At 42.0% G+C, this 17,996-nt stretch overlaps 1 protein-coding gene and 1 long non-coding RNA gene across 2 annotated transcripts; one reads left to right on the plus strand and one right to left on the minus strand.

Moving 5' to 3' along the window:
• Positions 1 to 7,987: 7,987 nt before the first annotated feature.
• Positions 7,988 to 13,087, plus strand: LOC143419160 (uncharacterized). Its single transcript, XM_076885461.1, has 4 exons — positions 7,988 to 8,713; positions 10,101 to 10,204; positions 11,181 to 11,777; positions 12,129 to 13,087. Exons 2-4 carry the CDS (start codon positions 10,187 to 10,189, stop codon positions 12,804 to 12,806), a joined length of 1,293 nt encoding a protein of 430 aa, XP_076741576.1. The 5' UTR covers positions 7,988 to 8,713; positions 10,101 to 10,186; the 3' UTR covers positions 12,807 to 13,087.
• Positions 13,088 to 14,547: 1,460 nt separating this feature from the next.
• On the minus strand, positions 14,548 to 16,560 carry LOC143419162 (uncharacterized). Its single transcript, XR_013099139.1, has 4 exons — positions 16,320 to 16,560; positions 15,960 to 16,112; positions 15,482 to 15,551; positions 14,548 to 15,282 (listed from the first exon to the last, which is right to left on the minus strand). It is a non-coding gene; the product is annotated as an uncharacterized LOC143419162 (long non-coding RNA).
• Between the last annotated feature and the right edge of the window lie 1,436 nt (positions 16,561 to 17,996).

The following is a 17,996-nucleotide window of genomic DNA, read 5'->3' on the forward strand; positions in this document are numbered from 1 at the left end:
GCTGCCGCTAATTACGTGTGTCTACCTTAAATAGCTTCACAAACTCAAAATGTGACCTCTAGCACCAAACGCTTGCTGCAGTTGTTGGTGTCAGAGGTGACACACAAGGTATAGCACAGATGTCGTTATACTGCTCCAGCTGTGTATTGCTAGCTGTGGGGAGGCTTTTTATCTTGTTTACAGCATCTCTCCTGAGCAGGAAGCTCTGCCAGCCCAGCTGGGCTCTGAGCCAGACGTTATAGTATGAGTGGACCAAGATGATGGTGCTTCCCATCATACTCCACTCGCCAAATACACTCTCTGATACACCACAGCACACCGCAACCTGGTGAGGTAACAAATCACTGACAGTGAGGCAGAGACAGTGCTGATGCATTACATGACAGTGTTGGTTTACAGTCAGAACTTAGCAAAGAGTTGCTGTACGTGTGTGTGACACATACCAGAAACTCCAGCAATCTGTAGGTCCCATTTACACAATATATGACTTCATCCATGTTCTCCACTGGAGCTTTACAAAACTCCTCCACCATGAAGAGAACAACAGGTCAACAGAGTGCCAAGCACCTGGCGGTAGAGTGCACACTGCGATGCGGTTGTGTGTTACCTGGAGAGAGGTGAGGATTGAGGAGGAGATGATGATGAGAAGCCAGAAGTCCGTGTGGAAGAACTGGCAGATCATAAAAGCCATGTACGCTGGAAAGATCAGCAGGAAGGGACAGAGAGAAACTGCACGGAAGTGCTTCCACAAACTCCTACGGGACGGGCAGCAAAACCAGCGTATGAGAAAGCAGTCAGGTTGATAACAGGCTTTGCAAACACACATTCAGTCAGATTACATTTATTGATGTCAAAAAGACAAACTGCCTGTTTAAGAATGAAGAAAGAAGGACAGTACACCGTAGTATTACTTAACTTATGATGTTAGCATGAGTTGTACTGATGACCATAGATAATGAATTCTGTGATAATTAACTAACTGCCCATAGTTATTAATAGTTGTTTACAGAGGTGGGACCAAGTCATTGTTTTGCAAGTCTCAAGTAAGTCTCAAGTAATGTCAGGCAAGTCAGAGTCGAGTCTCAAGTCACTGGTGTAAAAGTCCGAGTAAAGTCACAAGTCTGAAATTTTGAATTTCAAGTCCTTTCGAGTCTTTAAAAAGAAAAAAAAGAAAAAATAATGTTGCAGTTATGCTAAATGTAAATATTAGACCATGTAATTTTTAAATCTGTCTTTTTCTCAACACATGACAAAATAGTGAACTTAGAAAATATACACAAATTGTGAAATTGCACCTCTTTAAAATGCAGCTCAATTAAACCTAGCTCCAAGGATAATTTTCACCGACAGTTCTGAGATAAGCTGCATGTTATTCTTGGATGCGGTTGTAGGACCGGTGTCGTGCCAAAGTAGGTATCCCCGACAGAATTTGTTTCCCCTGTGCTGGGAGCATGCAGGAAGTACTGATGTTTTCATTTTGTGAAAAATTAGTATCGTTACATTACCATTCAGTTTGAGGGTTACAACAGAAAATTATATATTTATTGCTCACGGGGTATCAGATGGGATTATTTTAATAAACCATAAACATTTTGGCTAATAACTATTTTTATTCTCCTGTAACTTTATTATATAAAGAGCTAAATCCTCCAAAGTTTCAGGAGAAATGCGTCATAATAAGAAGTGTTTGTGAACGAAAAATCAGCAATGTGGGATACTGTTTGTCCGTGATTTACACAGGGGGAACAAATTGTGGCAGGACCAGCCTGATATTATTTGTATCCCACTATAACTTCGTTGTATAAAGAGCTAAGATCTCAAAAATGTCAGGAGTAGTCAGTCATTATAAGAAGTGTTTGTAAACTAAAAATCAACAATGTGGGATACTGTTTGTCCGTGATTTGGACAGTCCAGCGTGTGCTCCCGACGCAGGGGAAACAAATTCTGTCGGGGATACCTAGTTTGGCACGATAGTAACTTCCGGTCACTGCAACAAGCCCAGGTACAGTTTACCGACGGATGGGTGCAGGACCTTGAAATGCACCGTGTAGAACGAAAGACCATCGTACGTATCATAAGTTTACCAGTCTCACAAATCGTCTTCATAAATACACAATCGTTAACCGTTTATTAATAGGACCTTTAAGCTCAACGGTAATTAATTAGCAGTGGAAATAATTTCTGGTACGCGTTACAGAAATGTAGCAGTGACAACAATACTGTATGCTGTAATCGTACTGGGCAATTAGTGATACAAAAAACCTGTTTTATCCTGTGAATAAAAGTATATGTTTTTGTCAATGTACCAAAATAACAGAAGCGAAACGCAATATTGTGTCAGGACAATTCACTATTTATGCACAACAAACAAAGGAGCGACAATTTCTGTTCAGCGCCAGACTTGCTTGTAACCTATATCATCAATTATGTTATGAAAATGACGCATTAACTACAACAGCAGACTGACCTTTGTGGGAATGCTTGGAGCAGACTAACCTGTGAGCTGGAGGGTTCTGGGACGTTATATTTGGTCTTTGAATGGCTGCAATCCAGGCCACCCGTCGCCTCATTGTTACTTCGGAAACATGGCTCGAACAATTTCTCTTCAACGACGTAATCCGATAACAACCGATCTCTTTACCCGTCGGCTTCCCGTGGCTGTCATGCGACCGGCTATTGCAGTTAATAATACAACAGCTTCTTGCCATTTTTGTGTTTCTTTTTTATCGCTGTGATTTCAATTGAAAGCCTGCGTGCGCTAGTACCTCTTGCCACGAGTTCCCAGAATCCTTTGCGGTTTTACCCCTGAATGACGTCACATTTTCAATCTCTATATAATATGCGTGTTAAATTTTATATTTGGGGTGAAATATCAAGTCTTTTCAAGTAAACCGGTTCAAGTCCAATTCAAGTCCCAGGTCATTGGTGTAAAAGTCCAAGTCAAGTCACAAGTCTTAGAACATTTTTTCAAGTCAAGTCTAAAGTCATAAAATTAATGACTCGAGTCTGACTCGAGTCCAAGTCATGTGACTCGAGTCCACACCTCTGGTTGTTTATGATCAGTAAAAAATAAAACAAACAGTGGGACACAGAGTTTTCTTAAAAATAAACACATGAAAAAAGTCTTTGGTATATTATCTTAATTGCCTCTAGATGCTCCCAGGGCTAGGACTCAGGTATCTCCAGCATGGACTGCAGGATGGAAGCAACAACAATAAAGAGGATGATAGAGAGGAGGAAGGCTCTGTGGATGACCTGCAGCTCAATGAGGCCAGTTTGGACAGCAAGGATTAGCAAGGTGATCCCTTCAGTCATCCCCCTGCACAGAGAGGAAGCAACCTATTATGCTACAATATAGTCTTTGTGCCAGCGAGGCTTGTACTTGACGCGTGGCAGTCTTCTGGCAGTAGGTGAGCCAGTCTGAGTGTGGTGCAGCCTAGCAGTGTCAGCGTTCTTTTCAGTCACTGGGCGACAGCGTGCTAGATGAGTGGCATTCCAACTCTTTCCATCACTCAGCAAGAAGGCATTCAAGCCTTTGGCTTTTGTTACTGTTACAGGAGGGGTAAATCTGGGATGTCCTTTGGGAACATGGTGGGGTTTCCTTATCCTCACACTCTCTCCTGGTAGAAAAGAAGGTTTCCGTGCGTGACGCCTACCATCAGTGTAACGTTGCATTTTCAACTGATATTTCTGAACTGAGTGACGTGCAACGTATCCAGTGGAGACACAGCAGGAGGCAAAGGGAGTACATCCAGTATAGTATGCATCTTCCTGCCACACAGGAGTTCTTAGGGAGAGGGAAGTAGAGGGAAGTAGTTGCATGCGGTGTTGCACAGTAAACTTGAAGCCAATCCAGCACAGTCGCCTTCCATGGTTTCGACTGCTGGATTGATGTCTGGATACAGGTGCGGAGGGCACGATGAAACCGTTCGATTGCTCCGTTTGCAGCTGGGTAGTAGACAGATGTTCTGCTGTGGGAGATGCCTCTATTCTGGAGGAATGAGGTGAACATTACAGAGGTGAACTGTGCATCATTGTCAGTTATGATGTTCTCTGGGTTGCCATGACGACTAAAGACAGATGAGAGGAACTGAATGACATCATCAGTAGTAGCATAAGGTGAAAAGGCAAGCTCAGGCCATTTGGAGTAGTAGTCAGTCAATGTTATGACGTATCTACAAGCAGGTATTGCAGTATCAAAAGGCCCAACAATGTCAAGACCAAGTTTTTTCCACGGTCCATCAGGCAGTGGGACGGGTTGGAGAGGAGCAGGATTAGTATGTGCAGTTTTGTCATTGGACTGGCAAAGGAGGCATGAGGTTATGGCAGACTGAACTTGTGAGTCCATTTTTGGCCACCAGTAGAGATCTCTTAATCTTTGTTTTGTGCGCACAATGGTGACTTTCATGTGCCAGTGCAATCAGTTTAGGTCTCACTGAAAGTGGTGCAATGAGCCTTGAGCCTCTGAGAACATAATCACTTAGGGTTGAGAGTTCATTACGGATTTTGTAGTAAGGTGCAAGCGTGACATCAAGTGCTTTGATTGAGGCAGGCCAGCCACTTTGTATTTGTGAACGCAAAGCAACCAGTTCAGGGCAAGTTGAACAGGCAGAGTCAAAGTCCGCAACTGGAAGTGAGGACATGGCAGCAGAAACTTGGGCTACCATTTCATGATCTGAATCTGATGTGGAATGGGAAGAAACAGGCAGGGGCAGGCGAGAGAGACAGTCAGCTGTATAGTTCTGAGAACCTGGGCGGCAAATAACATCATAGTCAAAACACAGGAGGCGGGCAGACCAGCGGGCGATGCGCATGCCAACCCTATTAAACCCTTTGGTGCTCAGCAGCGTTGTCAGAGCTTGGTGGTCTGTCCGCAGAGTGAAACGTCGGCCCCACAAATACGTTCTCCATTTCTCTGCAGCCCACACACAAGCATAAGCTTCTTTTTCAACAGTTGAGTACTTTTGATCTGTTGCAGACAGTGTGCGGGAAGCAAACGCCACAGGTTTTTCTGTGCCATCAGGTTGCACTTGAGCAAATACAGCACCAAGCCCATAGTCACTTGCATCAGTAGAGATCACAACACGCAAGGCAGGGTCAAACAGTGCCAGTGCAGGACTATTCACCAGGAGTTTTTTTACTTCTTCAAAGCTCGCTTGTGCACCTGAAGTCCATGTGAAAGTGTTCTTGTCGTTAGCACAGCCACACATAGGGGCTACAACAGTTGCAAAGTTTGGCAAAACTTGGAGTACCATGACACCAAGCCCAGGAAGGATCTCAAACTGAGGGAACTGAGGAGGATTAAAGGGGCAGCACAGCAGCGTTTTGGAAAATAGTGTAAAGGCTTTTCAGGAAGCTTTTAGGACGCTGTGAAAATACTGAATTTGAATAGTGGAGGCTAGAAGTAGTGAATGTATCCTTCCTCTCTATCATTAGATGGAGAGAGTGTACAAAGGCCGGCATAGTGGGTCTGTGGCCACTCTTGCGCTTTTGCGTGTCCGTCAGCCAGCTGTGGAGAAGAGCAAAGTTTTTACATGCAAAGAGCTGAAGTGAAAAGCAGTGTTCCAAACAATGAAATGTGTCCACTCTTTGTGCTTTTCATGCAGTAATGTTTGATGTTTGAAGCTATTTCTGCTGTTGTCCCATTCCCGGTGAAATCCGCTGTCCCTCCAATCCCGATCCTCTTGCAAAGCAATCAGCATTTGTCAGACGCATCAGTCATTGGCGGTACTCAGACAGGATCCTGGATGACTACACGTCTGGGGTGGCTAAGAGAGCAATTGAAGGATGCCATGTTTACTGAATATGTGCCTAATTTTGTCAGGACATAGCTGGGTCCATTGCTTCTGCGTGCTCTATTTTCACAAGCAAAGGCCTGGCTCTTTCTCCTGGCACCTTCTCAGGTGATCTCCATGCCGTGGCTTCTTCTCAAATCAACGTCTGGACTGCCGCAAAACAGCTGCATCTCAGTGTTTTTGCATTTCACGTTGTCTGAAAGTTCCTCGACTTCTGTGTTTTTTCTCAGCATGTCATTGAGCTTACTCTGCATCTCTGAGCATTGGTTTTGCAGTTTTTCCTTTTCCTCTTCCAGTTCAGGTGTTTTGTAGTTCAGTTTGTTATAAAGTTCTTGCAGGTTTTGGTTTTTCCTCTCAAAGTCCTGGAGAATTTCTTTGTCTTCTTTCTGCTTTATTTCCTGTTGTTCTTGGTCTTGAAGCAGCTCTTGATATTTGTGCAGTGTTTCATCAAGCTTTACCTGCAGCGCTCCGTATTGTTCCTGCACACCTTGGAGTTGGCACTGCGTGTCTCTCTGGTCCAGTTTTTCTTTCTCTTCAAGGATTTCTTTATTCTTTTGCAGAGCTTCATCAAGCATTACTTGCGAGCCTTCGTTGTGTTTCTCGATGTTCTGAAGTTTGCAATCCAGATGTTTCTGTTTCATGTCTTGCTGTTCTTTCTCTTGAAGGAAATCTTTATTTCTTTGCAGTGCTTTATCAAGTTTCATTTTCAGCGCTGTGTATTTTTCCTGCACGTCTTCAAGCTTGCAGTCCGTTTGTTTCTGTTTAATTTCTTGTTGCTTTTGTTCTTGAAGCAACTCTTTATTTTTGTTCAGTGTTTTATCAAGCTTTACCTGAAGCGCTTTGTATTTTTCCTCCATGCCTTGGAGTTTGCACTGCTTCATGTCCTGTTGTTATTTTTCTTGGAGGAGTTCTTTAATTTTTTTGCAGAGCTTCATTAAGCTTGATTTGCAAGCCTTTGTTGTGTTTCTCCATGTCCTGGAGCTTGAAATCCATTTCCTTCTGTTTTATCTCCTGTAGCCTTTTTTCTTGAAGAAACTCTTCATTTGTGTGCGGTCTTTCATCAAGCTTTACTTGCAGCTCCTGATTCTTTTTGTCCTTCAGCACTAGTTTTTCTAGTGCTTTATCAAGCTTTGCTTGGAGCTCAAAGTTTCTTCCCTGTCTAGGAGTTCCATTTCTTTCAACTTTTGAATATCTTCCTTTTCTAGAAGCTGGTTGAATGATTTGTCTACTTGATCAGGAAGTTGAATTTTGTCTTCCTGATCACAAAGAGGAGAGTTGGGCTTTACTGTTTTTTTCTGTTTTCTCTGAGACATGTTTGAATCTGTAAACTGTCACTCTGTTTATATCTAAATTAACTAATTTCAAGAAACTGTTGCAATTACCTGGACTGCCTCAGCCCAGGTGATGTAACATTAGCAGACAGAGGGTTTGATGTTGCAGAATCTTTGGAGCTGTACCATGCTGAACTGAAGAGCCCAGCTTTCACCAAAAGGAAGAACTAACTGGGCCCTAGATTGCCCAATCAAACCTCTTAATGCCACCTGCCCTCTCCTACATTAACTGTGGGCTCACCTTGTAGAACAGAGTTGAGTGTGGAAGAAATGGCAAAAATATGGAGCTGAAAAGCTGAGAGAGAAAAAGAAATGATAAATAAATCAATGTGTCAAATTAACTGACATGTTAGCTGGTGGAGTGCCCACTGCATTATATATATATCATCTCTTTTTTATAATAAATAATCAAAAACTTTATTTAAACTAAGATTTTAAAAAATATGTGCAGTGATTGATGTGCTCTCAGACATGTGCTTCAATCCACACACAAATACAAAACAATCTGACCACACGTACAACTGTTTCACAAACTCTATAAAGCATTCACACTCCAATGGATGCATCAGAAAGCAGCTTGGGATTACAATCTTGTCCAAGGATATTTCGCCTGCAGACTGGAGCAGCCAGGGATCAAACCAGAAAACTTTCTGATCAAAAGCTGACTTGTGCTAAATGCTGAACAGCAGCCAACCCATTTTAGCCATTTAATGAATGTGCCATTTAATCTTGGCTGCAGCCAAGATTAAATGGCACATTCATTAATTACAGACTTACGGATTGTTACATGGAACTCAAAAGAAATAATGAACCCATCTCGTGTCCTGTGTCTTCTATAGCTGTCTGTACTTTTACTTCCAAAGTTCATCAGCAAACAGTTTGCAGGCCTCTAATTATCAGGCTGTACTCAAGCGCTTGAATTCAACCTAAAAGCTGTGCTGTCATACAGAACCAAGTACCCTCCGCGGAAACTATAGCTAATGTCACAACTGGATCTGATGAGACAGCTATGATTTCTGGACTCGAAGTAAATAATCCTGAATCAATTTATACAACATCAGTTTGTTTGTTTTGCTTTCATAACAAATAGTTTGAGCCATATACAAATACAGAAGTGACAAAAGGAAACATATTTACAATCCAAAGTCAGACTAACAGTTTTCAGTAGCACAGTCTTTTATTTACAGTCTGCTTCTCCTGGTGGTAAACCTCTATCACATGTTTGGATTAAAAATTAGGCCTATATAGCTGCTGGTTCCAGCTTAAGCAATATGTTAAAAATACTAAATTCTTCATTGATTTGAGCTGTGGGGTTTGCTATACACTGGCAGAAAATTGTAGAGTAAATGGTGAAAACAAACAAACCAAATAACAAGATCCTTGAATTCCATCTTTTTTATTAACAGAAACTCCAACAAATTTGTGCCCAATTGATGATGTTTGGGACATGAAAAGTCCAGTCCAGCAGGTGGCGGTAATGCGCCTTAAAGCTTTAACCGCCAAAAAATACAAGAGCAGAAGAAGAAGAAGCCGAGTTCCCGCTTTATGGCGTTTTTCTCTCCGATTATTGTCAAGACTGATTTAAAGGTAAGCACCGAGCTAATATTAATCCGAGTCTAGTTAATCTTGAGTTTAGCTCCTGAATGAGGCTTTCTGTTGCTCTCCTCGGTGTCTCTTCTCAAGTTTTTGTGAACCAGTTGGAAAAAAAAATCTGACTAAATTGACTCAAGCTGCTTTAAACTAATTTACAGAAAGATATCAGCAAAAGGTTGTGAAACACAGAGAAGAAAATAATTTTATTAGAAGAAAGCTTTTAAATGAGCTCATTGTAATCAGAGTTTCTGTTGTTTTATTAGCCTGTTATTAAGGCTACTTAGCATCTCTGTGGCACCTGCACAGCTTATGAATGCAGCTTGCTAACTAAGCTAGCTAGCGCCACCCTTCTTCCATATAAGGTCACTTCCGGCTCCAAAAGACCCAACATGTTGGCGGTAAAAGTGCTATAATGAAATACATTTATGAGAAATGTAAAAATAAATGTGTTCCAGGCTAAAACACAGCTGCCTTTATCAGCGCAAAGTTGTGATGAGGCTCAGATTTCTACACCCACTCGGATATACAGATGAAATCAAGACAAGTACATCAATACAAAAATTCACAGGATTGTTCAAAAAATAATAAATTGCATGAATATAGGAAATCTTCCTCTCAGTGACTGAGTTGTCTCATTGTGTCCTCATTTTTTATAAATCAAGGCCTGAGTAACCCAACCTTAAGTGTTCATTAAGGTTTTTGTCACATAGATAGAAAATAAACTCAGAGATTAAGCGGCTGTTATAAACAGAGTGATTAGTTTATGTAAAAAATGTAGTTTGTTGTTGTTCTGGTTTACGTGCTGAAAATGGTTTTATTTGTGTATGTTCAATGTGTTAGACTTGTACATAGTTAAATATATGATCAAATAATGTTGAATCCTGGATATGGATTTGTAAGCAATGAAATTTGAAATAAGGGGGTAGGAACAAGAAAACTTCATCCTACTCCTTTTCGAGCACACACATTCTGTAGACATAGATATTTACATGAAAACTTGATGATTTTTAAGTTTTGTTATTTTTATTTTTTTCTGTTGTTATTTCAATTATATTTGCATGTTTGAAATAAATTTTATCTATCTATCTATCTATCTATCTATCTATCTATCTATCTATCTATCTATCATTTCTCACGGCACACGTATATTGTTGGGTTTTTTCTTGGCCAGGGCATATTTTAAAGAGGAATTGCTCTCCTGGTACTGGTGTGTCATACTGCTGAATTTGGTATCGGTGCTCAAACCTTTTGTGTTTGTTTCAAACAAGTTGTCCACCCAGGGAAGCTAAAATGTGTTCTGTGTGTTCTCAGATGAACATATGAGACACTTTGACTCTTCAGTGCAGTGTGGAGCTTAACAAAGTTCTGTTTTGTGTCCCAGCTGATCAGGAGGAGGAGAAGAGTCTGACGGAGCAGCAGAGGAAATTTCAGCTACTTGGACTCAGCTCAGCCACTGCAGAGAAAACAATGAGCTCAACACAGAAGGTGACAGATACTAGTGTTAAGAAATACTCCATTAAAAGCTGAAGTACTGATATGTATATTTTATGCTAAACTAAGTGAACCTTGTGCAATATTAATGTAATGTAGAAATAATGTATACAATGTATACAATGCCTACATCTTAGACGGTGACGTTGCCTCTAAACATCAAAATGAGCAGGAAGATGTTAAAGTGGGATTCAGCAGGATTCAACCCTAAAATCAGCTGTAGTGGCTCAGTGTGGGGAAAAGGGTCACAGCTCACAATCATTTCTATTGAGAGCTCCAGTAGATTTTTTTAATGTACAGGCTGTGATCAGCTGACCTGCTGCTCTCTGTGAATTCATCCAGATGTCAGCAGATGTTTCACGAGTTGTCCTGGCTGATTTCCTTTCTCTACACTGACAGTACACTGTCTTTATATTAGACACTATACTGTTGGTATGTGGGTGGAGCTCAGTGAATGAATGTCAGCATCATGAGCTTAAGTTTAAGTTAATCTCTGCTACACTTGATGTAATCTAACTCTGACATGAGCACCACAGTCACTGTGCACCAGTCACACACTGTTCTTTACTTAAATCCATCACATTACAGTAAACTTGCCTGCTTATCCTGCACTAACCTGCAGAGGATTTTACTGCAGTCTTTACATCACATTGTGAGACAAACTGCACACAAACAGTTTGTGTGTTTGCTGATGTTTGTTGGGCTGATAGAATCGCTGCATTTGAAATTACCTGCCACATAAACAATATTACTCCATTTATTCTCGCTCGTCTTCTGTATTGCTAACTAGATGTTGAAATACCGCGACCGCAACTTATCAGCACCTGCAGTCGTTCAGGTTCTGGTGGTGTTTGGTGCCACACTCCACCTTCAGGTTTAAAACTAGTGTTAATGGAGGGAGTTTGAAGCTTCAGTTTGTTTAATGACTGCATTTCACTCACTGCCTCTGTTTGTATCTCTGTCACTGCAGGACCAACATGGACCGAGAAGTCAGCGCTCTCAGGAGGCCGACAAACCTCACAGAAGAAAGAGAGAGAAAAAAAACACCTGTGACGAGTGTGGGAAGGATTTTACCTGGAAGTTTAAACTAAAACAACATCAGCTCATCCACACTGGAGAGAGACCGTTCAGCTGTGACTTGTGTGGAAAGTCGTTTTCCTGGAAGAATGCCCTAAAAACACACCAAGTCGTCCACAGTGGAGTTAAAGCTTACAGCTGTGATCAGTGTGGCAGAGCTTTTACTCGAAGTAGCAACTTACAGAGTCATCTAGTTACCCACTCTGGAGTTAAGGCATACAGCTGTGACATCTGTGGAAAAACTTTCAGCCAGCTAGGGTACCGAAATATACACCTACGCATTCACTCCGGAGAAGATGTGTACTGGTGTGATCAGTGTGGCAAATACTTTACAACAGACGCACAGTTACAACACCACATGTTTACCCACACTGAGGAGAGACCTTATCAATGTGACCTGTGTGAGAAGACTTTTAAAACTCCACAGTACCTGAGACAACACCAACAGATCCACACCAGAAAGAGACTCTACAAGTGCAGTTACTGTGAGGTTTGTATTTTTATTTTATTCTTGTAAGTTCAGTCTGACTGTTTGGAACAAGTCTGCTCATTAAATTGTGTTAGCATGTTAGCACTTCTACTGCACCGAAGAGTAGCTCTGAGCCATTATTCAGGTTTTCATTTCATTTAAGTGTAAGTCAGATGTTACTGTAATATTAAATAAGTATTGCTGTAGTATTATGGTGGTAGTATTGTAGTTATTGTAGCCCAGTAAACTGAGTGTGTTAATTGAAACAGTAAAATGTAATTGGACGTCTGCAGAGATGCTCTTTATTTCAGGCGACTTTCAGGATAAAAGTGTTGAAGGACTGACTTACACTGTCTTTGTGTCTTTGTTTAGAAGCAGAGCGACACAGATGGATCCACTTCTCAACCCTGTCATCGCTGTGGTGGTGGGAAAGACTTTCGTTGTGACATCTGTGGAAAAACTTTCAGTCAGCAAGCCGGCCTAAAAATACATCAACGTAAACACACTGGAGACAAACTGAAATACTGCAAAGAATGTGGGAGAAGCTTCCCCACATCAGCTGAGTTAAAACAACATGAACTCTTTCACAGTGGGGTCAAAAAGCACCTCTGTGATCAGTGTGGGTCATCCTTCACCACTGCAGGTCACCTTAAAAGACACAAACGAGTCCACACAGGAGCGAAACCATACAAGTGCAGACACTGTGACAAAAGCTTCTCACAGTCAGGTCATCGTAACGAGCATGAACGTACACACATGGAAGGAAACTACAGCTGTGAGCAGTGTGACAAGAGCTTCAGTAATCTCAGTTCATACTCTGCACACAAACGATCCCACGTTACTAATAAACTGTTTCACTGTTACCACTGTGCCAAAACATTCACTTCATCATCTGCTCTGTGCAAACATCAGCGCGATCACGCAGGGCTGAAACCGTTCCCATCACAGGACGACAGCGAATCTGAAGAGAGAGAAACATCCTCTGGTTTCAGAGTCCAACTTAAAACCCTGGAGATCAGGCTCCACAGAGTTCAGGTCGGCTCTCCTTAAGTTTAAGTTAAAGTTAAAGTTCAAATGAGGCTATGAATCAAACTTCCTGTAGTTCCATTTTAATCTTTATAAATTGTTCTTCTGTTTGTGTTCAGTCGTTACCTTTTTTTTTCAGTGGTTGGATTAAAAATCAGTTTTCTGTTGTTTAAGTTTTTATTGAATGTATTTTGTTAAATAAAGTTAAAATATTGTTAAATAAAGAATTGTTTGAACGACAAAGATTTTGAGCCATGATGTCATTTCCTGTATTTCAGAGTAAAGACTGAAGTGACAAATGGAAACATGTTTACAGTCATGGAATAAACACTGATGGGTCATCTGTAGGAAGTACTATTGCTGACAGACTCGACCTTGTTTACAAAGAAAGAAAGGAACTGATGACATGTGTCAGCAGAGGCTTTCAGGGTTGTTTAGAGTAGAGCTGATAGTCTTAAAGAGAACATGGCGATTATGACAATTTAACACAATGATCTGAGAAAAATATCTGTTTCTCTCATTTTTACTGTATTCTGATCAAATTTCCAACGTTCTTTTAACATTTCAAAAGAAATTGTCTTTCTTCCACTTTCACACTTGGCCCTAAAAACACCAACATCCGTGCATCACCCTTGTGTCAGTCTAATGAACCTAACATGTGAGTGATACATAACACACATTCACACTGGCTGCATATATCAGTCCGGGGGGGGCAGAGCAGAACTCTGTATGAATCAGACGCGCTCACATATTCAGGCTTTCCAGAGGCGTTTACCATCAGAAGAAGCAGAACAATGAATCATCAGCACCCTGCAGAAGAACACAGCAAGCAACAACTCTAACAATAAAGACGTGCTGGAGCCAAAAGATGCAGATAGCGAGTTTTAAACGATAACACACAGGATCAAAGGGGGAGAGGGTAAAAACCCACTGCCTCCTGAGATAAAGATCAGCAAGTCAAGCTGGCAGCAGACGACACAAAACGCTCTCTGGAGGAGGCGGCGACTGTGGAGCAGGCCGACGAAGAGGCGGATCGGCAGACAGGAAGCTCCCGGGGTCCCACAACAAGATGTTGCGCGTCAGACTGGAGCAGGATATCCCCATGTTGGTGACACTGCCCATCGAGGTACAGCCCAACTTGGCAAACCAACCCTTCCCTTTCTTGGACACCACACTGGCTGATCTGGGCATCCAAGACTGAGTCTCACTCCGTGTGGGGACGTTTTTTTGTTTTTGTTTGTTTTTTAAGAAGCAATCATGTGTATATATTCAGCTCAGAGCTGAAGGAGAGGGTGGTTTGGGTTGACACCAAGAAGACCCATCCTAGAGGTACGGCGGTGGGATCCAACTGCAGGGATGTGGTCAGATGGCAGTCTGTGGAAATCAGGTGACAGTGAGAGCAACTTGATTTTCCTATTTTGTCCTTCAGATACGAGTGAAAGCCCAGATGCCAGGAGACAAGCAGCTCCAGGAGGTCCTGTACAGCACCGAGGTCCACACTGACCGCTCCTTCTGCTGCACTGGAATGGATATCCTGCCCTGGAAACAGACGTGTGCAGGTCTAGAAGCAGTTTAAATCCCATACTTTTTTGATCTGTGAGGCTCTTAATGTCACGTCTGCAGCCATGAAAGTCAGCTCAGGGTTTCTTGATTCTGATTTTTCTTTGCTGTGTCACATTTAGCTCATATCTGCATTGCCATGCCCTGAAAACAAGCTGCCGAGCTTTAGTCAGGCTCAGGGACAACGGGAGATCTGAGGAGCAACACGATGAGAACAACTAAAACTGAACAAACTTAACATCTGATTACCTTTTTTATTTGTAAGAAAAAGTTTAACGCGCCAACTGTCCACAGCAAAGCTTATTATGACAAGACTGCTTTTATTCAGTGATGTCAAAGTGTCATCACTTCATACCTCTGAACTGACATTAGATGTATTGCATACCTTGTTAGAATTACACTGTTGAAGCATTTGTAAAAAGCTTCTGTCCTTGTTAATTTATGTTTTAGGATAAGTTTTTGGGCTGTGTAAGGTCACAGGTTGCATTTCTGAGCAGAGTAGTAAAGGTAAAGTAAGTGTTTTCAAAACTAGCCACTCAGCATGTGTACAAACAGTGAGAAATCTCTGAAGAAAACCGTTTGAAGGAGCAAGAGCACACGTGTTTCTCCACAGGTTAAAGCCCGCTGACTCCCAAAGAGCAATGGGAATGAAAAACTCTCCTTAGCAGATTAAATCCATTACTTCACACTCTTGAGAACAAAGCACGAAGTGTGTCCAAACCGCGTAAAGAACAGCAGCAGCGATTTATAGTGAAGCAGGAAATCAAAATACAGAACACAGGATGGTGAACCCGAACTCCTAACATAAGAAAAAGTAAACACGGCATGCACGTTAACAAGGGTCTCTGCTGTGCAGGAAGTGAGGTCACAGCTGCTTGGACCTCAGCACTGTGGTTCTGGCCAAACTTTCTCATGAGTGCTACTGAAATGTTCTGGCTTTCTGTGGAGGAGAAACAAACTGAGAGTTAGAGGTCAACACTGGAGACAGATCACTACAAAAGAACCAAATACTGATGAGAGTGCTGTGCACGATGCTAAGAGACATTAGATATGAAGCTCTGAGTCATGAGGGTTCATTCAAAGGAATTTTAACATGCAATCTGATGAGTTATTCTGCATGTGGCCATAGAAATCTTCACCTTTATCAACATCCTTGTTGCCCACGACATGACTGGAAGCAGCAACTATGGGTTTCATTAAATTCACGACCTGAAAGAGATAAAATAAATAAATAAAAACATTTAAGAAAAAAGTGTAATTAAAAATATTTTTAAAATTTAGGGACAAAATGCACAATGTGAAGTAGTTCAAGACATCAGAGCATGTCAAAGTTTCTGCATGTGTTGGATTGTAAGAATAACTGATTTAACATTTAATAAAAGAAATGATTGGTTGGAAGTTTTTCCTTTCAAAGCATCTTTCTAAACATGTGAACAGCTGCTCTTTAATAATCAATATGAATCAAAGACTTCTGTCAACACAAAATAAATGTAAGGAAACACACTTTCCTGTGCAACATCCAGTTTCTATAACTGACGACAAGCTTGGACCACAGTGATCTAAACTCATCCTCTACATTGGAAATGTAAACAAATGTAAATGTGGTTTTTACTGTACCAGAGCAGGGCTGTGTGTGTAGAGCACAGCCAGGCAGCTGAACACTGTATGGTTCTCTTTTTGGTCCTCTTCGAGCGGGAGACGAGCCACCAAAGCTGGCAACACCGGTCAGTGAACACATTCAGTTTTCAGGCCCCTCTTCTGTGGAACCAGCTTCCAGTTTGGATTCGGGAGACAAGATTTCAAGATTAGGCTTAAAACTTTCCTCTTTGGTAAAGTATATATTTAGGGCTGGACCAGGTGACCCTGAATCCTCCATTAGTTATGCTGCAATAGATGTAGGCTGCCGGAGGATTTCCATGATTCTCACTCACTATGTGTTAATAGACCTCTTTGCACTGAATCATATCTGTTATTAACCTCTGTTTGTCACGTCCGCGGTGGCAGACGTGTGGAATTGGAGATAGGACCCAAAATGCGGCAGCTCTGGTGCAGATGAGTATTTATTTAACAAAAGAAAATACAAACAGCAATGGCGTGGGTGAAGGTGAAACAGGAAAACCTAAACTGGGTAAAACTAACAAAACAAACCAGAAACGAAGATGCAGGAGGTCCGGGGAAATACATACGGAGAGACGCAGGGAGAGCGAGGAGAAACAACACAGACGAACCAGCAACGACTAAGACAGAAGACAAGACTTAAAAACACTCAGAGAACACAGGGAGATCACACACAGGTGGGGGACACAGCTGGGAGTGATTAACGTGACGAGACTAGGGAGGCAACCTGAAAACACTCACATAAGATGCAGACCTTCAAAATAAAACAGGAAACACATACACGCAATGACACAACGCAACAACGTCACACAGACTGGGGAACACATAGGAACATGAAAACAAAACCCAGAATAATAATAACTACTAAAACATAAACACAGAGTCACAAACTCCGTCACTGTCTCTCTTCCACAGCAGGTCTTTATCCCATCTTCTTTCTCTCTCCCCAACCGGTCGCAGCAGCTGGCCGCCCCTCACTGAGCCTGGTTCTGCCGGAGACCTTGGGGGCCATTCAACTGGCCCACGACGACCAATCCACTTTCCAGGAAACTGCTCATCTAGGAATGCTCGGACCTGGCACCCATAATGTGGCGGTGCACCATCTTGCTGGAAAAACTCAGGGAACGTGCCAGCTTCAGTGCATAAAGAGGGAAACACATCATCATGTGGCAATTTCAAATATCCAGTGGCCTTGAGGTTTCCATTGATGAAGAATGGACCCACTATCGTTGTACCCCTTAAACCACACCAAACCATCACTTCTGTTGTTCCAACAGTCTTGGAGGGATCCATCCAATGTGGGTTAGTGTCAGACCAATAGCGGTGGTTTTGTTTGTTAACTTCACCATTCACATAAAAGTTTGCCTCATCACTGAACAAAATCTTCTGCATGAACTGAGGGTCCTGTTCCAATTTTTGTTTTGCCCATTCTGCAAATTCTGTGCGCCGATCTGGGTCATCCTCGTTGAGATGCTGCAGCAGCTGGAGTTTGTAAGGGTGCCATTTGTGAGTAGCTAATATCCGCCGAAGGGATGTTCGACTAATGCCACTCTCCAGTGACATGCGGTGAGTGCTATGCTGTGGGCTCTTGCTGAATGAAGCTGATGTTTCTTCATTAGTGACAGTTTTCTTGCGTCCACATTTTGGCAAACCCAACACTGAACCCGTTTCATGAAACTTAGCAAGCAGGTTGCTGACTGTAGCATGGGAGATGGGTGGTCTTGTAGGGTGTCTTGCATTGAAATCTGCTGCAATGACACAGTTGCTGCGTTCACCAGATATCAACATATTTCGATCCGTTCCTCACATGTTAACTTCTTTGACATGTCAATGGCTGTGAACAAAGAGAAACTTGTAAATAACTCATGAAAGAATAAAGTTACGTTGAAACCGAGCACACCATTGTTTTTCTTGTGACATTACTAATAAGTTTGATGTGTCACATGGCCCTCTTCCTGTCAGGATCCTGGGTCTCCTGACCCAGCATTTTTTGTTCTTTGTGACTCACATCTTTAGGTCAAATATTATTCACAAGCA

Source organism: Maylandia zebra, linkage group LG6 (genome assembly GCF_041146795.1).
Source record: "Maylandia zebra isolate NMK-2024a linkage group LG6, Mzebra_GT3a, whole genome shotgun sequence".
Taxonomy (NCBI): Eukaryota; Metazoa; Chordata; class Actinopteri; order Cichliformes; family Cichlidae; genus Maylandia; species Maylandia zebra.